This window comes from Gymnoscopelus braueri, assembly GCF_963280865.1.
Source record: "Gymnoscopelus braueri genome assembly, chromosome: 3".
Lineage (NCBI taxonomy): Eukaryota > Metazoa > Chordata > Actinopteri > Myctophiformes > Myctophidae > Gymnoscopelus > Gymnoscopelus braueri.
Window position 1 is genome coordinate 41,482,159 of NC_137612.1, and position 21,766 is coordinate 41,503,924.

Consider the following 21,766-nt stretch of genomic DNA (forward strand, 5'->3'; position numbering starts at 1 on the left):
AAAGTATAAACTTTTGAAAGTTGACTGCAGTCGATGTTTTGCATTCTTGGTATAGAACCTTTACGACAAGAAACAGCAATTTATTCAAATGTAATTGAGTTAAAGTTAGTTGCTCTGTTTATATGAACTGTATTTCTATGTACCTAGGTCATTTGGTGTAAAACAGTGGACAATGATTTGTAGTCCTTTCTACATTATTATTGTTATTTCCTTATTTCTCTCACACAACCTGGCAACCCTGCTCCACAGCTCGTACAGAACCCAAAGTGCATTGAGTCTAGCCCGTCAGTCAGAGGGACGATGGTGGAGGGCTGCTAAAGATGGCGGCATCGCTCTCCCAGGATGGGAGCTATGGACTGAACTGTGGCCGGCAGAGTGCGGACAGAGTCACCGTGCTGCACGTCAAGCTGACCGAGACGGCACTGAGAGCCATAGAGAGCCACCAAAACAGCAAGGTGAGCCACAAGAAAACCCAGCCGTTTTGATGAAAAACTACTTTTAAAACCGACATTATGCCGACATAACGGGTATATAGCTGGGGTAACTGGAAGGCTCGCCCCAAAACACGTTCGCCCCCCATATTTTTCGCCGACCAGCGGTTCTTGTATTCTTGTTTTTATTTGACTGAGGATAAAGTTAGAATTAAGATTAGGGGTTAGCCATAGTTTAACCGAGGTTGAGTTTAGGAATAAGGTTAGGTTTTGGCACCGTTTTACCGAGGTTACGTTTAGGACTAAGGTTAGGATTAGGGCTTTAGGCATAGTTTTTACTGAGGTTACGTATAGGAATAAAGTTAGGGTTAGGCATTTAGGTGTAGGCATAGTTTTACTGAGGTTAAGTGTATGATAGGTTTAGGCATAGTTTTACTGAGGTTACTTTTAGGACTATGGTTAGGTTTAGGCATAGTTTTACTGAGGTAACGTTAAAGGAATACCTGGTGAAAACCGTTCCGTGGTCGCCGGATTTGCCCCGGGGGCGACTGTGTTTCGGGACGAGCGTTTTGGTATTCGGCTAGAGTGCCACGCACAGCTAACTGTACGGTTAGCTATTAGCCAACACGACAAGTTTTTGCTGACCAGCTGCGTTTAGATTTGTCCATATTTATCAATGAAATCACCGTATGGTCACGTTGCAAACCGCCGTATCGTTGACATGAGACTTTGACCTCACGTTTTAACCAACTGTTATGAATTGTCAAGTGTGTTTTAGACGGTAAAAGCGGATGGTAAAGTTTAGGTTTTTTTGTAGCCACAGCAGTGTTAGCTCCTTCATTCCTCTCCCCTGCTGTGGCTCAGCGACCAAGTGTTGCCATACTTTGTGAGAAGTAAGCAACCAGGTCTAGGAAAACAAGCCCAAAAGAAGCAACTAGGCCACATGAGCGCTTTAAAACTATATGCATTATGCACAGGATATTTGAAAAATATATCTACAAGCTCTTTGTGTACTTGTAGATCTACTATTTTCAAAAACTCCTGCACTAAAATGTGAAATTTTCTTTTTGAAACATTCCAACAAATGCTCCCTGGCACAAACATTTTCATGAAATTATCTGAGAACCACTGGTTTAAATCATGATTAAAACATTTGGAAACGAGCCTAAATAAGCACGTACACTTAAGAAACAAGCCCCCCCCAAAAAAAACCATTTTTACAAGCAACTTTACAGAAAAAGAAGCCCAAAGTCGCTTATAAGAAAGCCGACATGGCAACACTGCCAACAACAAACTGAAGTCTTTCTTGCTCAATGATTTTAGTTTTTTAATCAAACAAGGAAACTTCTTTAAGTTCAACTTGTATTAAACTCAGAAACACGACATTCTGCTTCGTGTTATGTCCAAATACAAACATTATTAATGGAATAATGACATTAAACGGTTGGTTGGTGGGGGGATGGAACTAGTGTAGTGAAAAAAAATGTCGAGCGACTAGACGTTTAGTGAATTTATTCTTATTATTTGACGACGTTTAGTTTTAACACAGTAAAAAACGTAAACGTTTTTTTTCCTCCGAGAGGGCGAGTCGTGACTCACGACGACGACGTTCCAGGCAGGTTGAAAAGTGAAGCTAAAAGTGAACCTCCATGTTTTCTACTGGATAAAGTTACCAATGCAAATGAGACGATGACCGATATTGTTTTAACTTATAAATAGAACCGGACGGGAAGGAGAAGCTGTAAAAGTCCATTTAGTTCAGCGTTCCCCACGTAACGATTAACGTCACGGCGAACGTGTCACTGAATGAATTCATATTCGTAGCCCCGTTATTGTAACATTTAATGTAACTTTAGGCCTATGGAAGGATGAATGAATCGATACATTATTTACCGATTTGGCCACATAAGCATGCGATACTTTTTTAGAGAAATATAACATTGTAGTGAATGTTGCTTGCTGGCTGTGGTATATAATTATAACGTTATATGCCTAGGAAGAACAGAAGTTATTTTCTTTTCATTGGTCGTCTCTTGAGGGTTTAGCGTAAGAGGCGTTGCTTAGTACGTGCCAGCAAGTATATTTTTACATAAACTAATGCAATTACATTTATACACACGTTATTTTTCTTGAATTGAGGACATTGGTCAGTTTCTCACGTAAAAAGATGTGGGAATATATAAAGCACTCCTACTATAAATGTGAAGCATTTGAAGCTAGCATTGCTAAAGGTTTTACCCATACACCTACAGGGGATCAAATGTAACTTGTTAATCTCCCTTTTTAAATTCTAATAAATGATATTATCTTGCTTAAGTGCCAGGCAGGCTGTTGGATTAAGCAGCCAGGGTGAAGAGACCCAACACCAAGCTATCTGAGGTCAACAACAACAGGGTTACATACATACTAGGCCATGGTTGTCAGTCAGGCTACATATAGCCTAGCATATGAGCAGAATGTTCAGCCCTCAGACTGTGACAGCATTTAAGCTCATCAGGACACACGACGATGTATCTGTATGTGATATAGAAAACTATCACCGTGCCAAAGTAATATTATATCTACCATGAAATGTAACCCCTCAGAAAGAACTTAGTTACTAAGCCTCGCTGTATCTAGCTACAACTTGCAGCCATCACTAGCTGAAGGAATTCTTTTGTGACAGCTATGCTGCAACCTTTTTTTTATGTGGTAATGTTGGGTCCATACACTGCATTGAACGGCAGCCTGCCATCTCTTGCTGACTGGGCAACCAAAAACTGCCTGCTTTTTGTTCCTCTCCCCCCTCTCAGTGATGTGCATGCCATGGGGGGCTAAAACTAAACTAGTTGCAGTCGTGTGAGAGCTGGCTAACCCTGTCCTTCTGTGGTGACATGAAATGTGATCAGAACGGTGTGTGTGTGTGTGTGGACTAGTTGGTGTGAGTGTAGGCCTTACGTTGGGGGATGGGTAGGGAAAACTGTGGCTTGATCCTGAAACTTCAGTACTCAGCGGCAAGGAACAGTAACATAGCTTAAACTGTCCAAACTCAGTTTCTTAGCTAGTCATCAAGGGTTTTCTTTGGCTCCTAAATCATGGAGTTTTAGCATCGGTTTCCTCTGCCTTGTTTTAGCTATGAGCTTGTATTTCAACAAATTAATTTTCCACACAAGACTTGGACTCTAGAAATGCAGAAAGGCTGTTGTTAATAAAATGCCACATTCCGTGTGGACCAGTCGATACCAGACTTTGGAGTCTCACAATCTAGCCAAGCGATCCTACAGCTGAGTGGAGAAGTGGGCAGTACTGAGCTGCACATCCATCCTAACAGAGTAGCCACTGCATGCTCGTGGCTGTCCACTCCTGTTTCAAGTAGCCACCAGTGCAAGACTTCAAAGACCATACCACACAAGAAGAAATGTCAAAAATATCCTTCACAAAAAGCCACAATTTTCTGTCCCACAGTTTGCTGTTAGATGTATGAAAGTGAATATTTTGAAGAAAGGCCTCTATACCACATGAAATGCCAAATGGGTACAGTAGATTTAGCTTGAAGATTTAGGTCCTGGTGTCTCTGTATCTAGTCTATCTACGCCTGAGATATAGCATAATATACTGATTATGTAACATGTCACCTAAAGTTTCATGCCAACATTTATGAATGTCACCTCAATAGGCTTTCTTTTACAGCCTCTCTGTCTACTCTACTAGCCTATTTGTTCTGATGAACCTTGTATTTTTCCACTATGTTGGCAAAGTGTTAAATTGTGTTTTCCTTCGTTTTCAGAATGTACCTACTTCGCGGCCAACAATACAATTCAAAGGACTCCAAGGCGTAAGTATTTATATTCCCTTATTGGTGGAAATCACACTCTGTTCTAGAATGAAATGTATCTTAATTTTTAATACCGGAAACGCTAGATATTGGATTTTGTTTTGTGTTATTTCCCTACTCCAGCTGTGTGGCAACTTACTTTGTGAGCTAGGTTATTTTTCTTTTGTAGAAATATAGTTGTGAATATTTACTGTTAACTCAGTATCAGTGATGGATATTGCTTGTCAAGTTGTATATTCGAGGTGTACCAACTCTCTGGCAAGCTAATTATACACACACACACACACACACACACACACACACACACACACACACACACACACACACACACACACACACACACACACACACACACACACACACACACACACACACACACAGAAATAGTCAATCTCTTCCCAATATTTGGTACTGCTTTGACATTGTCTGTAGCTTAGCCCATGATATAAAAACATTTTCTGCACACACACACACCAACATATTCCTGCCTCAAAGACCCTCCTGTATCTCTTGCAAGTTCCCAGGCTGTTCATATCAAAAGGCCATAGCTCGGATGTAGACACAGCCGGAACTATGCACACGCAGGCACACACTGAACTGTAAGCTGATCTGCAAACTAGAACATGAGAACAACGGCTTACTTGGAAGGAGTTTTTTTCACACATGGAGGTTTCTTGGTATATTACTTCCTTATATTCAGAGATGGACTACTGCTAACAAACCACCCTGGGCGTAATTCCAAGCACCTCTCCAAGCACAAGGGGGCAAATGGACAGATCATGATGAATTACTTCCATTCATTGATTTATTCTCTGTTTGCTTGAACTTTTACAGCGCATTAAAATTCCCAGGACTGACTCCTCAGACGCCTTCCAGAATTTTGACTTCTACTTGTCCAATGTGGGCAAGGACAACCCTCAGGGAAGCTTTGAGTGTATCCAACAAAATGCGCCCAGGTAAAGCATTTTGGTGTATCCTATCGAACCACACGCACCCAAGTAAAGCATGTTTAGGTGTGTTCACACATGTGAAGATATTTATATGGGTGGTTGTTATTACATACAAAGTCAATACAAAGAGTGGGCGGCACAAACAAGGTGAACCGGGCAACACAAATTAACGAATGAATTGTATTTGCTCAAGTTATATAGTATTAGATATACCAGGTTTAGCAAAGTTCGCTTCACCATTCTCGTCTTGACAGCCAATCGGCTTGCCTTTTTTTGTGAATATTTATAGATTTTGACACATCAAGAATAAAACTGACTTCAACTCATCGGAGACAGACATGTTTGTGCTCCGCAGCTGCGATAGAGTGCCTACAGTTTCTGTCTAACCAGATCTATCCTGTCACCGACCCTATAGCCAACAGCTTGGCAAACTCATTTGGCTTCGCGCCGAGTCTGAGACTTCCACAACACGTGACATGCAAGGCAGCGATGGTGGTGATATCTGACATGGTTGATCGCGAAAAGAAAGGCCTTACATTTGTAACACATGGTACAAATGTAACACATGGTACAAATGTAACCAAACTAGAGGTTCGGCCCTCACTTCTAGTAGCCTGGCCCGCACATCGGAGACAGAGACGGTAGACATTACTGTATAATGTTTGGAGTTTATTTGGAATAAGAGTAAATGTTTTATTGTGAACTGGAAGTGGTATTCAGTCTCACTCCGTCTGAGGTCACAACCTAAAAGAACGGCGGTACATGTTGTTTTTGTTCTTGTGTAAGAGAACATTCTTTGTGAAAGGGTTAACCGGAAGTGGTATTCAGTGTCACTCCGTCTGAGGTCACAACCTAAACTGCATTCGCTGGTTAGCGATTATTAGCATCGGCTATGGGAAAGCCCATGTTAACGGTTAGTGATTATTAGCTTACTATCGGCATCGTCTATGGGAAAGCCCATGTTAACGGTTAGCGATTATTAGCATCGTATATGTCGGGATGACATTACGCACATCGGTGATACAGCGACACTGTGTGTGTACGCAGCAGCAAATTGTTGTCATAGTTGAAGTGTCGTTGTGCTAGTTGGTGAGTTGCTGCTCACGAGTTGAGTTGCTGCTGTGTCCTCCTGCTGCTGTGTATCAAAGACGTAAGCTAACATCATAACGGAGGCTACATTACACTTCCGCCACGTGATGAGCCTACACTTCTGCCATGTGATCAGGCCTAGCCAATCACAGTCGCCACGTGATCGACCTAGCCAATCACAGTATGCGTGCGGATAAACATGGCTTGTAATTAAGCCAATTGTACAAGCTGCTTTCTATTTACTCACTCATCTGACGTCTCACCTAGCGGCAGCTCCTCAGTTGTCCCTTTGGATAGGAGAGCTGTCAGGAAGAAAAAAAAGCCCTCTGCCTGTGTCTTCTTTGACGGCTTCACTGTAAAGGATCTCCATGTTTTAGTCATGAAATTAGACAGTGTGCTGCGTTATTGGTATTCAGTACCGTTTACATTCCAGTATGTGTACAGTGATTGACAGCATGTGCGAGTAGGCGAACACGCAAATTAACACATTTGTCCCTGCAACAAATATCCAGTGAATGAAGTGACGTGAAAAATATCTTTGCCTCCTGTGTGAACGCACCTTAGTGTCTCTTTTTAATCAAAGGACCCTATGGTGTCAATATACTATGTCATTGTCTATTCACAGCTTCAGTCATGTACTGTATCTTACATAAAAATACATTGTTTTTGTATGTATTTTTTTCGTAATTAAAATGCAACGATAATGCTATTAATAAGGCTGATAATGTTAACTGTGTTGGATTATGTACTTTGAAATTCAAAGTCCCTGCAAGTTGATTGCCATACCGTACTGAAACGAATGGAATCCAGTTAAATGCAAATAAACCATATTATACTTTGGAAAACGTTTGGCAATAATGTCATATAGAGTGAGTCGCAGTGAATGGGCTAAACATGCCAGACCATCGGTATGGTCCATTAAGTATCTTGATATAGTGGTTGATGGCACTTCCAGGAACCTGTTACTCAAGCGATCTTCTGTGATCACACATTCTTAAAAAGTGTTCTCCCCTCTTTGCCTCCCATCTTTCTTTCTCTCTAGCCCGGGAGCGTCCCACCTGGCGTCGTTGGGGACGATACAGGACAAGGTCACAATTTGCGCCACCAACGACTCCTACCAGGTGACCCGGGAGCGCATGACCCAGGCCGCGGAGGACACACGTGAACGGGGGACCAAAGTCATCAAGCCTGGGCCTGGCCAGTACAGTAAGTCTGTCTCTCTACATAGAAATCCCCTGGTATTCACCTGCTGCCAACAGCACCGCGCTCACATCCCGGGCTAGATCCCAGCACGCCAACATTGGCTTTGTGTGCTATCAACACCCCTCCCCTCTTTTCAGACTCAGTCCCATTTGCGGGACTGAATAGTTGAAAGCTGCCAGCCTGGCTCCATTCAAAGCTATTGTTGTGGCTGACTAAGCCATTTTGCCGTCTCAGTCTTTCCAGATTAGCACTCTCACTGATAAGGGCCAAGGGAGGCAAAAGGGAGTCAAAGGAAGCTATTTGGGTAGTATTGACACACAGCCTGCCAACATGCCATGGAAAGGGCTGAAGTCTCACTCTCTGCACACTCCAGCGTTTGCCGCGTACAAACACACGTGCACCTGTCTTCTTGTCCACTGTACCACTCCGTGCCTGAATTGAGGTCATGTAAGTGGAAAAGTAAAAGTTAATCTCTCTTGACTTAATCATATGTTCCTTGTCTCCCTATCACAACCTTAACCTACATTGCCCTGTCATGCTTGGGGGACTTAGCGACAAGGGTTGTGCTGCGTAACATCTTGATGTTGATGTGATGTCCCAGGCCAAAGCTAGCTGCGCCTTGATCCACTGAGGCTAATTTCTTTTACTGTGAAAGAACATGTTGCACCTGAGAGGATTTATGCCTAATTTATATGCGCAACGGCATCACTTGCTAAAGAGAACTGATTTACAAGCTAACAACGTGTCACAACAACTGCACACTGTTAGCTTGAAGATCAGTTCGAGCGCCGCACTCTCTGGTTTGTTTATGGTTATGTCTGAGTCATAGTGAAGTGGCTGTAGTCATAGTGACGTGGCCGTAGTCATAGTGACGTGGCCGTGGTCCTGCCTATATATGGGCATATATATAGGGTTTGTTGATGGTCATTTCTGAGACCGAGTCAGAGTGATGAGGTCCGCCCACCCTTCCGTTAGCCAATTTTAATATAGGATAGAACGTCAAATGTTTTTGTCATTGAAACATTTGGTTAGAATATCACTCATTCAGATGTACTACTCTGAAGGCTGCAGATGAAGGTGAATAGTTGTACCCTAGACTACCATATCTGTATGTTAAACCGAATAATATATATCCCTGCATTTTTTTGCATCCATGTTACTTTACACGAAGGTATTGACGTATCCACTGTGCTTTTCTTTTAATTTTATTTAATTTTATTTTGGGTAGGTAGAGTGTGGATTTTTATCCGGGGCTCTACTGGTACTGTAGCCGTTCTTTTGCAAATCCAGTGCTGGTTTGTCTTGGTCAGAATCCATTCTCACAGCTGCTACAAACTTGAAAAGTGAGTTGAAGCTTCCTTGGGTCTGTTTTGTAGCCCCTGGGGATGCATTTGCATATGGCCCGGCTCAGATGGAAACTGGAAAACGAGAGGAGCAACAGAAGAAAGGGGTGGGACGCGGGCATGTTGCAGCTGGCGACGAGTAAAGCACCCCATTAAACGGTGGAAAACTCATCGTTTCCTGAGTCTGTTGGTTTCAGGCTTGCATCTTGTCATTTACTGTAAACCTCCAGGGTGTCCGCGCTGGTATTATATTATTAAAAAGTTATTAAATTGATTTTATGTCCGAATAAGGCCTTATGAAGGACTTAAAAAGACAAAGTATTACATTTGTATTCTAAGGTTTTAAAAATGCCACAGACAGAGAACCAGAGAGGAATGTTGTCACTTGTTGGTGAAGTAGGGGGACATTAATTAGCATCATAAAAGCCGCGATCATCGTGCAATGGTGTCTGAACTGTGTCGCTTAACAGTGATACAGTCACTCAGTCATGCAAATGAATGGTCATGTAAATGAATGGACTTGCCTTCCCTGACTCCGAATCTTAATCTCATCTCAAATGATCAATGACGTTAAATAATGACGCTTGCTAAATAGGCCTACTACATTTATTTATAACCACAGCATGCCATTTGCGTTGTGCTAAGCTAAACGGCTCTGGAATGCCTGTGAAAGAGGTTTGCCAAAAATGATCTACGAGCTCACAACGAGTAGCATACACCGTTTTTGGTGCGCTATACCATCGTACTGACAAAGTATAAATTTGGCTTTTAAAATGACACATTGCCTTCTGTCTGCTTGAAAAATATTTGGAAAGCCTAAGTGTTAGGCCCAAAAATGTTTTAACATTTGCCAACTTTTTGCCAACAACTACCAAGAATAGAAAAGGATCAATAAGGAACCCATATTTTATATTTAAATATGGGTAAAAAAATTACCCTAAATCTGAGTTATTGGTGTCGTTGTTTGATTTTGTTATTGATAAATTGGTCTTAAATATTATTCTGAGTGGTATCAAAAAAGTCTTAAAATCTGAGTTTTAAATCGGACTTAGCTAAACCTGCAGATAACCTGTAACCTCACAGTTCAATCCTGATAAGGAATAGAGTTGAATGGTGGTTCATGCTGTTTTCAAATTCAACAGGATTTGAGCATGATATTAATTGACATATGGTGTCACTCGCCCGCTTATTGCTGAAGATTAAGACTTAGTAGCAGCTGACGTAAGGTTCACCTGCCTCAGTCTTTCACCCGTGCCTGAGACGACTCAAAACTGCATGTGGGAGCTCCTCAGACTGAACGGTCATGGCATTTAGTCAGGGTGCAGAGAGGGGACAGCGACGTTCTCTCTTGTCCTCTCACCTTAATCTCTTAAAGAGCTTTAGAATTCATAATGACTGTGAAGCAGTAAAGCAAGTGTCAAATCATCCTGACGAGGCAGAGCTTACCAGAGCAGAGATGTTTTCAGCCTTTTTTTATGACTTTATAGTATACTCATCCAAAGAAACAAGTATACGCAAACTAAGCAGTCTTACATGATGCATGACACATGTAGACTTTCTTCTTGTGTTTCTGTGTGACAAGTTGATGCCTTTATTTGAAAAACATCACAATTAATTAGAAGTTGGTTGTCACCACCAGTGCCTTTTTACACTCTCCCCTGGTTCCAAAGATACCATTTTAAATGTTTATTTTTCCTGACACTAAAATAAACCGAACGCCTTTGAGTGCCGGAGGCTAGGCTGTTGTGTTTGCTTAGTGGCCTAAATAAGGCAATGCACACACAAAGGAATTCATACAAAATTTAATTATTGGCCTATCATCATAAGCTGAATATTTACATAACAATGAAATAAATTGGTCCATGCATACGTTTGCAGTCAGGTGACTTATGACGCACACTAGCACAGCTTCACTATGAGTTTGTTGGCTTATAGTAGAAAAACACCACCGCAGCTAGTTCTGATCCTGTCCACACACAGGTCAAAATAATTCCACTGTATAGCTGATAATGAGCTGTTAATGCACACACGCACGAGCACACACATACAAGCACACAGTGGCCGATTTTTGACCACTTTCAACCTACTTTGGGCATGTCATTCTTGGTGAAAATGTAAGAAAGATTTTTTGTTTTATTTTGACTTATGTATTTAAATTAAATAAATTCTAGTTAAATGTTATCAAATAGAAACTTAAATAAAATCTAAGTATTTCAAATTGATTAGAGTTGGGGATGGGCATTGGTCGGGCTCTAGTCAGAACATTGTGTGAATGTCTCACTCTTTGTCATCTCAGGAAAGCAAGTCCATAGCCGAAAGCCGGCGCCGTCGGGTGATGTGTGCCCGGAACGCAAGCGCTCCACACCCATCAATCCAGCCAACACCATCCGCAAGTGCCTTTCCAACAACCCTGTGGCCCAGCGGCCGTACCGGGACCGCATCATCCACCTGCTGGCGCTGAGGCCCTACAAGAAACTGGAGGTGCTGGCCAGGCTGCAGCGGGACGGGGTCAGCCAGAAGGACCGCAGCTCTCTGGGGAGCACCCTGACACAGGTAGTGTGTTGTTGTATTTAGGCCTGTCACAATTATCCAATTAAGACCTGAGGCCCATTCTACATATGCCTTCTAAATCAGTATTTCAGAGTAGTTTTTTCCCCCAAAAAAATCAAAAATAGCAGATTTACAAGTATCTGCTATTTTTGAATCGCCAACGCAAAAATCTAAGATGACACGTAAGCTTTCCCGGTTTTAATGAGTTATTACATAATCACAATTATTTGAGATAATCGTAATTATTTCGCATAATCATCAATATCGTTTCCATGTTGAAAAACACGTCCACACGCTCACAACACGCAATGCAACGCATTGTGAGCTTGTAGCTAGAAGTCAATGCTTCCCCTTGGATGAACTTGTAACTGGCACGGAGCATGTCTCTCGTGCGCTGTGCGAGACATATTTTTTGTGCAAGTGCAGAAACAAAGTAAGGAACCAACTCAAAGGAACCAAAAACAAACAATGTTTCCTGTGTAGGAGAGCGAGGTAAAATGGCTTTGACCAGCCTGCTTAAATACTCCAGAGGACGATTGGAGTCAGGTGTGTCTCGTCTTCTAGGCCCCTTCAGGCTGGTCCCCTCCTCCTACACATGAATGGAGAACAACACCATTAGAATCATACCAAAACACACAACCCATGGGATAGGTCAACACAACGTGTCTTTGAGATTGACAGTGTCGTGGACTCACGGTGGCTATTTACATTTTACAACCACAAACAGCTAAAGTCCTTGTCTTCTTAATGCCTGTCTGTCTACCGGTCCCCCCCTGGTACACAACACCACTGGCCACCTATTCTTCTTCTGATACATGTTGAGATTAGCCTCGTTCCTTTTCTCATCTGCAAAGAGAAAAGCCTGGTCACAACCTAATTCAGAGTGTCTATAGGGGCGGTACTTCCGTCGTACGTATTTCCCCCAGAAACTTATCTTTTTCGACCAATCACAACGACCAATCGTGTTTCATTCATGAATTCTGTAAACAGATTTGTTAAGTGTCAACGTCAGGAAGGTACTTCTGCCAAATTTCGGTACTTCCGTTTAGACATTCAACCGGCTAGGTCTTACCCAGCGTGCACTGAGGTAGGCTTGACACCAAAACGCTTACGTGTATGCCCCCTTATTAATTAAAAAACTGTCAGTCTATTTTTTAATATATACATTGTGAGTCTTCTTGAGCCGTGCACCCGGCATGAAGCGATACGCCATTCTGCAAATACTAACTTGAACTTACTCACTGCATGCATCCTACTAATGAACGACAAAATCCACGTTGAAATCATCTTAGAAAAGCTATACAAACAGCCTGTAAAACAAAACAAAACACATTCCAGCCAACGGTCCAGCCCAAATGTGTGACCCAAGACTACTCTGAATTAGGTTTTAATATATGCCTCTGGCTCTTGTTGATGTTAGTGAGTGTTGTTGTTAACCTATGTTGGATGTCTGTATGTTTTCATGTACCTGTATTTGGGGGCTAATGCTCAAGGGAAAGTATCATTTGCTAAATCCGGAATGTTTACACTTATGTGTATGTATTTACTCCATGTCATAGTGTTCATTAATATGCATGTTCATGCTGCGTTCACACTGGCAGCTACAAAGATACAGGCTACCATTCATTTTCAATGGAAGCCAGCGACATGAAGATACAAAGATGCATCCAACATTTGTAGCTGCTATAATAGCTACAAAAAAGTTGAGCTTCAGATACAAAGCTACAAATATGCTGTGTAACTTTGTATCTTTTGTATCTGCCAATGTGAATGCAGCATTATGACCAAATAAACAAAGTAAGTAAAGGATAGGGAGCACGTTGCAACAGGTGGGGCGTCCAACATCATCCTGTGAATGGAAAGCAAACCTGGAAAGCAAACCTGTGATGTTACCATAAAACTGATTGTGAAGGGAGCACGTTGCAACAGGATGGACATTTAACCATGGATGAGAGAGGCTGAGGGCTTTCCTTTTAATGGTTATTTATCAGACAAAACTGTTTTGTTCATATTTAGGAAACTCCTGTATATAGGATATATATAGGATATACTGTATAAATATATTTATACAGCAGTGATATTTGTCATGTCACCAGTAGTTATGTGCTGAAGGTGCCATGTGCATAACCCCCGCCGCCTGGCCTTCTGCAGGCATTAGAGCATAGAATGCAAATCACTCTGAGTAAACCCAGTTTGTGGCAATACAAAGGCTTCTATTGAATGCGTGTGCACAGCAAGCCACTTAGCCTTAAAACATACATTTACATACGCAGATGTATGCCGTGCACTGGTTTAGCAAGCACAAGAAATGGGAAGTTTCAGTGCATTCTGTGAACACGTGATTCAGAGATTACAATATCTGGCTAGCTTTTCTCAGGTTGCGCGTCAGCACTGCAGGCCACAGTTCGGTATGGCTCTCCAACACGCCATTAAATGTACACATGGAATTGAGTGCTTTAGCATTTTACGTGTACTGAAGTGTGTGTCTGTGTGTGCCCACAAAACAGATAGCGAATATGAACAAAGACAACTCGTACACATTGAAGGATTTCATCTACCGTGAGGTCCAGAGAGACTGGCCTGGGTACAATGAAGACGACAAGGTCCAAGTGGACAGGATCTTGGCTCGGTACAGAAACATCTGTCTTGATTTCAATGATTGATTGAACTAGTTAGGCAAACATTTACTCCTTTTGGTGCTTCCTGTCAGTGATCAGACAACTTTGATGCTGTGCTTTCAGAGTCCCTTTTTTAATTCGGTTAATGTATTATTGTAAGCAGGACCTAATATAAAAAAATCAGTGGTCCATAACTTGTCCTCCCTATACCTCCCACCCTCTTCCTGTATTGTAACAGCAAATTGGGTCTTCCTACTGAGCCGCTTTCGTCCAGCAGTTCTCCTAAAGACGGTGTCCCCGCTTCCCCACAGGTAAGAGCACCTTCACGTGCACAGACACAAAACGCATTGAGTTGGACAACTGCACCGAATGGTAATGTTTTATGTTTTCACTCTTGCAGAAGTTCGAACCACCAGAGCACAACTTCACCGACCCTCTGGCACCAAAGAAGCCCCGCATCTCCCACATCAACTTAGGCCCAGCCGCATCGTCCTCCTCATCCGACCGCCGCGACGACGAGGGCAGTCCCGCTGCCAAGCGCCCATTCCTACCCTCCGGTGTCACCTCAGGCCCGCCGCCCCACCTCCCCGTGCCCTCACACCACCCGGCCCCCTCCTCCTCCCACCACCACCAGCAGCCCAGTCCCAGCTCCAACTCCAACTCCCCCAGCACCCCGGAGGGCCGCGGCACCCAGGACCTGCCTTTGGACCAGAGCTCCTCCTGCAGGGACCCTTCCCCCACCCGGAGCCCACTCCCCTCAGACCGGAATCTGCAGGAGCGCTACCGACCCCCTGCCGCCACCACCACCGCCCCCCCAGCCCCCGGCCCGCCCAGCTCCCTCAGCCCGGCCCCCCGCACCTCTCTCACTGTCACCTCCACCGCCATCAGCAGCCCCCCCTTGTCCGCCAACACTAGCATAAAGTCCAAGAAGAAACCCAAGAAGCACAAAGAGAAGGACAGGGAGAAGAGCAGGAAAGAGAAACACAAACACAAGGAGAAGGGCAACTGCAGCCCTCCCAGGGTGGCCGACCAGGAGAAGCCCTCTGAGGGCGGCCAAACGGGGAAGGCCGAGAGGCCCCGGAAGAAGCACCGTGCTCAGCAAGGGGAGAGGGAGCCCATCACCAAGAATCTCCACAAAGACCAAGGTGGGGTTTTGCATCATGTACTTTTGCAGCAGCAAGCTTAGCTAAAACATCTCAAGTTTTTTGGTTGCAGTCTAGCTTATCCTCAACATTATACTGACATGGCTGCATTGCAAAGGAGACACCATCTCAATTTGGTGTCTCTGCAGTGTCTGGGTCTATAGCCGACTAAACCATATGCAGTGATCACTGCTGTCTTTGCAGAGATTCCCTGCTGTATCCTGTCTTATATCATGGCTGCATTTCATGTTCTGCTTTTATGTGATTTATATCAATGAGCTGTACTTTGCCTCAACATGTTGAACCACATTCTGTTTGACTTTTCCCTTTTTTAGTATAGTCTTTGGAGTCTGAATACTTTCACATTAGACCACTGAATTTGTTTGTAAGGGGTTTCTAGTTAATCTTGTGAGCTATCTTTTTCTATACTGTACCGTTCTCAACCATGGGTGTAGTTAAACTCTCCAGAGAGGATATATGATCTAACGCTGATTCTCTGCTTCTCAGACTCCTCGGACAAAGAGATGCCAGTCCACTCCACAGACTTCTCTTCCACCACTGTGATGCCAGACTATGTAGCGTGAGTATTGCAACCCTGAAAACTGAACAATCCTGTCCTGTTGAAGTGGAAGTGAAACTTGTAGGCCATTATTACCCTTTGCTCTGTAGTAATTGTGATTTTTTTTCTTTCTTTTTTTTGTAATGTTTTTTTATGACTTAAGCCACACCTGAACACACTGACAGAAAATAACTTTGGACTTTTACAGTATTGACATGACTTTTTCTGTCTTTGGAGAAGAGACTTTCTGAAGACACACTTGTTTGCATGCCCAAGGCAATAGCTTTCATTTGCAGTGAGTGTTGCACCCATACTTGTTACAAGTCGCTAACCTTTTGACAATGCTGTATTGTGTTCACAGGAAGTACACCCCCTTGGTGTCCATGGACCAGCGGCAGACCTACAAAGATGACTTCAACGCAGAGTATGACGAGTACCGCGTCCTGCACGCCCGCGTGGAGAGCATCACCCGTCGCTTCACCCAGCTGGACGGCCAGTGTAGGAAGCTGACTCCTGGCACCAAAGAGTACCAGGTACCAAGAGCTTTACTTGAATATATTTCCAGTTAGCGATGGGACGATATTGAAAATTTAATTTCATGATTATTGTGGCCCAAATGATTGCGTTTGACGATATTACTGCGATAATCACAATATGCCTAAAACCTTTAAAATTACACTTTCGTTAAACACACCAGCATCAATATTCTGGGGGGAACATTAGCCAAAAATAGCAGATCTACTAAATCTGCTTTTTTTGGCAGAGAGATTTGGTGTAGATGGAAAAAAGCGGTCCAAGTACAGAGCCAAAGTAGAGCATTAACAAAAATACAGTTAGAATAAGCAGATATGAGGTCACTGCCCGACAGCAACGATATTCAAATGGTAGTGTTTTAGGATGGTAATAATTATTGGAATTGTCATTTGGGAAACCTGTGACTAAATGTTAAAAACCGATATGATCCCAGTTCTAGCATTTATGGGAGGCTCTTCAAAGTACGTTCATGATTTTACTGCATTCCAAGTTAACGTGTTTGTTCAACATTTACAGAAGGTACACGAAGAAGTGCTGAAAGAGTACAAGAAGATGAAGCAAGTAAGCGATCACACAGAACCATTCAATTATGTATTTGATTATGTATAATTGCACTAATTGTGAGCTGTACGCATTGGTTAAGCCCATATGGGAATTTACATTCCAAACACTAAACGTTTTTGTTTTTTACATTCTAAACACTAAACGTTTTTGTAATTTTTTCATACCAATTATAGCCATATGGCATTTTGTCAAAACACAGCAGGAGTCATTGCCGAGGACATATGTTGCTGTCAGGCAGAAACCTCCCATCTCCAAATTTCCATTTTCTTCGTCATTTAATGACCTACTTCGTCATAACAGAGTCAAGCTAAAATTGTGGAACAAGCCGATCGACAAGCTCTGCTATTTTCACTGTTACTGAAGATTTCCGTTCCATTTCCTGAAAAGTAGCGGTTTTGGAGAAAGGTTTTCACCCGACCGCGACGATATGTTGGCTTCATTATGCACCTGTCTGATGGTTTGCGTGTGTCTCTCTCTTTGTGTGGTCTCTGCAGCACAGTCCCAACTACCACGAGGAGAAGCAACGCTGCGAGTACCTGCACAACAAGCTGGCCCACATCAAGCGGCTGATAGCTGACTTTGACCAGCGCAGAGCCCAGGCCTGGAGCTAAGCACAGCCTGTCAGGCCAGGCCAGGCCAGGCCTGGCCTGCCTGCCTGCCTGCCACCACATCTTTGCTAATCAGTGTTGAGAGAGGAGGAGGGGGGGTGTCCAACTGGCCCTTATTTATTCATATCCCCTCTGTTACTGCCTCCAATACCACCTCCCTCTTCCCCATCTTCCCCCTTACTGTCGACTTCCTTCATTCCTTCCTTCCTTACCTTTTGATTCCACAGGCTACGTTGTTGCCTGCAATCTTTAACTTACTTTCACTTCTGCTCCCCTATATTATTATTATTATTATTATTATTATTTTCTTTCTCAATGGTTTTACCCAAAGCTCCTCTGGAATTCTAGGCCACTGGACATGTGAACAGAGCTACATGCATGTGTGAAAGGGTTCGGGGGGGATACTTAACACTTCTAGCCTTTTTGAAGGACTTTATCTCAAGAACAAGAAAAAAAAACAAAGATATTTTTGAACAGCAGAGAAAATATTAACACATATTTAAAGATAAAGAGGTAGATCTATTTATTTTGAGACTCGTCGTACAAAGGAAGAGTCCACAGATGATTTATTGTTTAAAAAGAAAACTTTATCTTTTGTCAAACAATGCAAAAAAAAAGAATTACCATGGGCCTTATGTGTTCGACTTTCTAAAGCCATTTTGCACGCAAGATCCATATGTCGTCTCAGTCGATTAAGATGGCTGCCCTGCGTTGTTTTCCCATCCTTGCCCACTACAAAGAACTGTATTGGATGACTCTAGTCCAGCACGTTGTTTTTGCTGTGACGAGTTCTCAGTTCAAAGGGAGGGAAATGAGACTGCAGAAGAAACCACTTAAGCTGACCGAGTCCATAGACAACAGTGTGTGTGTGTGTGCATGGATTGTAACATTTAGTTGTAATGGCCATGTGGGGTGGGGGGTGACTCAAAGAGTTTCACCCCCCAGGGGCGGGGGTGGGGGGGCAGCGTTCTCAGCACCATCAGTGTTCAATGTCCACGGTGCATTTATGGGTGCCTTAAGGTGTTTACACTTGTCAACACTGAGTTGGGCAGACCCTTCGGGGCTACGCAGAGGAACTACAAATGTCTGGTAACGGGCTGTGTGTGTGTGTGTGTGCGCGCGCGTGTGTGTGTGAGAGCGAGAGGCCCGGTGAGACTGAGTGAGTATTTTGTTCAATGGAAGGGGTGTTTGGTCAAGAGTGTATGGATGTATGTATTTGCATGATAGTGCGTTAACAGGAGTGACAGGTGAAAAAAAGACTAATGATGAAAAAAAAAAGTGAGAAAATGGAAAAAGGAAAAAAAAGCTGCTAGTGTTTTTCTTTTGTTTTTTGGGGACCAGCCAGAACACTCAGGATATACCTGGCTGGAGTAACCAGTACATGTTCTTAACTGGGGAGATGTGAAGTAACCAGTACATGTCCTTAACTGGGGATAGTCATTTTCAGAGTCACTTGTCTTTGGATTATGGAAAAGGCTGCATCCACCTCTTCAGCTTTATTCAATGGCAAACAGGCGGATTTCTTTCTTTTTTCTTTCTTTTTACAGGAACTGTAAAAAAAGAAAAAAGAACGAAAAGTATACACCAGAGGACTAATCTATCAGAATGATAAAGAGTACTTTATTCTCAAATTGAGTTCTGTCAGAGTGGCGGACTGGAGGAATTATGAACTTTTTTTTTTCTTTTTTTGCCCCAACAGTAATGCCGATTTAGTTTATTTGCGATGGATGAATGGTTATATGAAATAATGAGAACATGTTTTGAGTGTTTATTTCAACAAGGGAAAGATTATGTTTACAAACCTTTGTTAGAATTATTGCCAAAATGAAAAATTAAATGCTTTTCTGGTATTGCAACAGGGGAGTAACATTTGTGATCTAGTCTTTATTTTCTGAGACACCAAACGTCAATACTAGAAGGTATGTTCCCCGGAAAATGAGCGTTCTCGTGTTTTTAAAGGCGAGGGTGAGAAGACTCATTCTCTCTCCTTTAGAAAGTTGTATAATTGAAGGCAATGCACTCACTGAGTGTAATGATCTATGGGCTTTCTCATTTGAGAATAAATGGCTTTCATTTGGAAACCAAACAAACAAATGTGACTCCTTGAGAGAAATGTTGATGAATATGAATTCAGCCAGCTGTTTTCTCCTATGGTTGTGACGTTCTGTCAAATATCCAGTCTCTGCAGTGGACTGGCTGTTTGTGGACTGTCAGAACCACATCGGTCCGACGGCAGACTGTGTTCCATACCGTCATAGATCACCAATCGGTGAGATTGCCTTGTTATGATTTGAGCATTTGGAAATGATATCAGCCCCTGTACCTGGGAGGCATTACATGAGTATCAAATGGCATTTTAAAAGAAAACTGTCCACAATAATGCACGGCTCCATTCTAGCAGTTACACTCGCCTCAAGGTCAATTTCGGGTCCCATTGCACGACAGTGTTTCAGAAAAGAGTTGATCTACAAGCCAACAATGTGTCACTCTGCGACGTGTTGATTTGTACATCCGCTCTTTTCTGCAAGCGACAGGCTGAAGTCGACTGATTGGGTTTATTTTCATGCTTTCCAGTGACGGTCACAATTTTAGATTTACACATTTCAGACATCCCAGTGTATACAGGCCTTTAAAGCTCTCCCATAATTTTGCACATTACTTCCCAGCTCCCTTAAGGCAGTGGTTCTCAAAGTAGGGTCTGGGGACCCCCAGGGGTCCTTGAGGGGTTCCAAGGGGGTCCCCAGCTAAATGAGTCAATATAGCATACAAATTTGACCACTTAAACCCTATATACATGAGCTATTTGCATATAGCCGATCTACAAGCTCGCAACGCAATATTTTTCAAACATTTAAACAAGTATTTTATGGGGGTCTCTGGAACAAAGTATTTTGGGTTGGGGTCCATGGCCAAATATATATATGTTAATTTGGGTGTCTTTGACATTGAAAAAGTTTGAGAACCACTGCTCCAAGCCTCCCGTCTGTTGAGCACTGGCCATTTTATGTAGCAACAAGGGTGCTAATCCCATCTCCTTACTAGTCCCCCCACCCCCCCCAGGGAAGCATGAAGCACATGTTACTCTAATGGTTCTCGGCTTGGGGAACATCTATCACCCTCACAGCCTTGAGGGGCCTTGCTAGTGCTGACTTAAGCAGTGCAGGCAAAGCAAGAATGGTCAGGGGAGATTTACAATTAATTTTTTTTTTTTTTTTTTTTTTTTTTTTTTTTTGAAGGGTCGGGTGCCTGAATAACATGACAGGGCTTCAAGTGAAAATATGATGGGGAGGGGGCAGGGTTTTGAGAGATGAAATTTAGTCTTAATACAGAAGGGGGCAAGAGTGTAAAGATGCCATGGTAACATTTCTGATGAGACCGTTGATAATGAAATGAATTGTGAATGAATTCTGAGCCTGTCTGCCTGATGTACAAATCATTCTAATAAAAAGTCAACCTGGTTCCACATGGAAACCGTGGGCTTGTTTTTTTTATTTGTTTTATGTTTCACGGTTAAACTTGTATTGCATGGGTCTTCAACAGGGGGTCATCAAAGTTGCTACAGGGGGGCCGCCACATCTTTGTGATAGGAACCATTTTTTTAACGTCAACCGCTTGAACCCTACCATCCCTATACTGGGTGGAACATTCGCTGAAAATAGCAGATCACACAAGCTCAATGCGCTGCAATGCATTCACTTGTAGATGGGCTATTTTCGGCAAAGTGATTTGTTGTAAAGGCAAAAAAAGTAGACGAGCCACGGGGTCATGTTTACTGAGTGTTGAGGGTTTAAGTGGTTAAATATCCGAAAATACACCTTAACACATTGACTGCCAGAATTATTTCAGATTTTTTGCAGTTTATTGCCAGAGATTTTTCATTGAAAAAAAAAAGTACTCAGGAGCCGAGATACAGACTTTTTAAGTTAACAAGGAAGTGGATGGGATTCTAGATCTTCGAAAAATCATATCTCCTTGGTCTTTGGGTCAAATTTTTTTTTCTTCTTTAAAACGAGTTAACTCGTTCTTGGCAATCAAGTGATGGATTCTAATCACTAGTAAAAACGAGTTCACTCGATCTAGGCAATCAATGTGTAAACAAACATGAATTTACACATCACTGATAGTGCTGTCAAACAAGTTGGAGCTATCTGTGAAATCTATGAAAAAGTTTAATATGCAACACAATTTTATACAATATGTAGCGGGGGTCCCCACTCCATCTCTTCCTCAGCTAAGAGGTCCTTGGCCTGAAAAACGTTGAAGACCCCTGTTGTAGAATATGCTGCTTTGATTTGTATGGCTTCTTTGCAATCCATAGATATAAATGTATAAGTGCCATGTTCCTTTTTTCACAACCACCT

General features: G+C 42.7%; 1 protein-coding gene across 1 annotated transcript; it reads left to right on the forward strand.

Annotated features, from left to right (window-relative positions):
* Window positions 1–296: 296 nt before the first annotated feature.
* Window positions 297–20,876, forward strand: ell2 (elongation factor for RNA polymerase II 2). The gene is made up of 12 exons (XM_080424960.1): window positions 297–455; window positions 4,198–4,245; window positions 5,080–5,201; window positions 7,327–7,490; window positions 11,127–11,383; window positions 13,888–14,009; window positions 14,237–14,309; window positions 14,399–15,143; window positions 15,648–15,720; window positions 16,061–16,232; window positions 16,750–16,794; window positions 17,292–20,876. The coding sequence occupies exons 1-12, from the start codon at window positions 321–323 to the stop codon at window positions 17,406–17,408; spliced, it is 2,073 nt and encodes a 690-aa protein (XP_080281086.1). The 5' UTR covers window positions 297–320; the 3' UTR covers window positions 17,409–20,876.
* Window positions 20,877–21,766: the final 890 nt, after the last annotated feature.

Coding starts and splice junctions, on each gene's coding strand:
- ell2 (XM_080424960.1), top strand. CDS start 321: ATGGCGGCATCGCTCTCCCAGGATGGGAGCTATGGACTGAACTGTGGC. Junction 14,010..14,236: donor GTGGACAGGATCTTGGCTCG/GTACAGAAACAT, acceptor GTATTGTAACAG/CAAATTGGGTCTTCCTACTG. Junction 16,795..17,291: donor AGTACAAGAAGATGAAGCAA/GTAAGCGATCAC, acceptor TGGTCTCTGCAG/CACAGTCCCAACTACCACGA.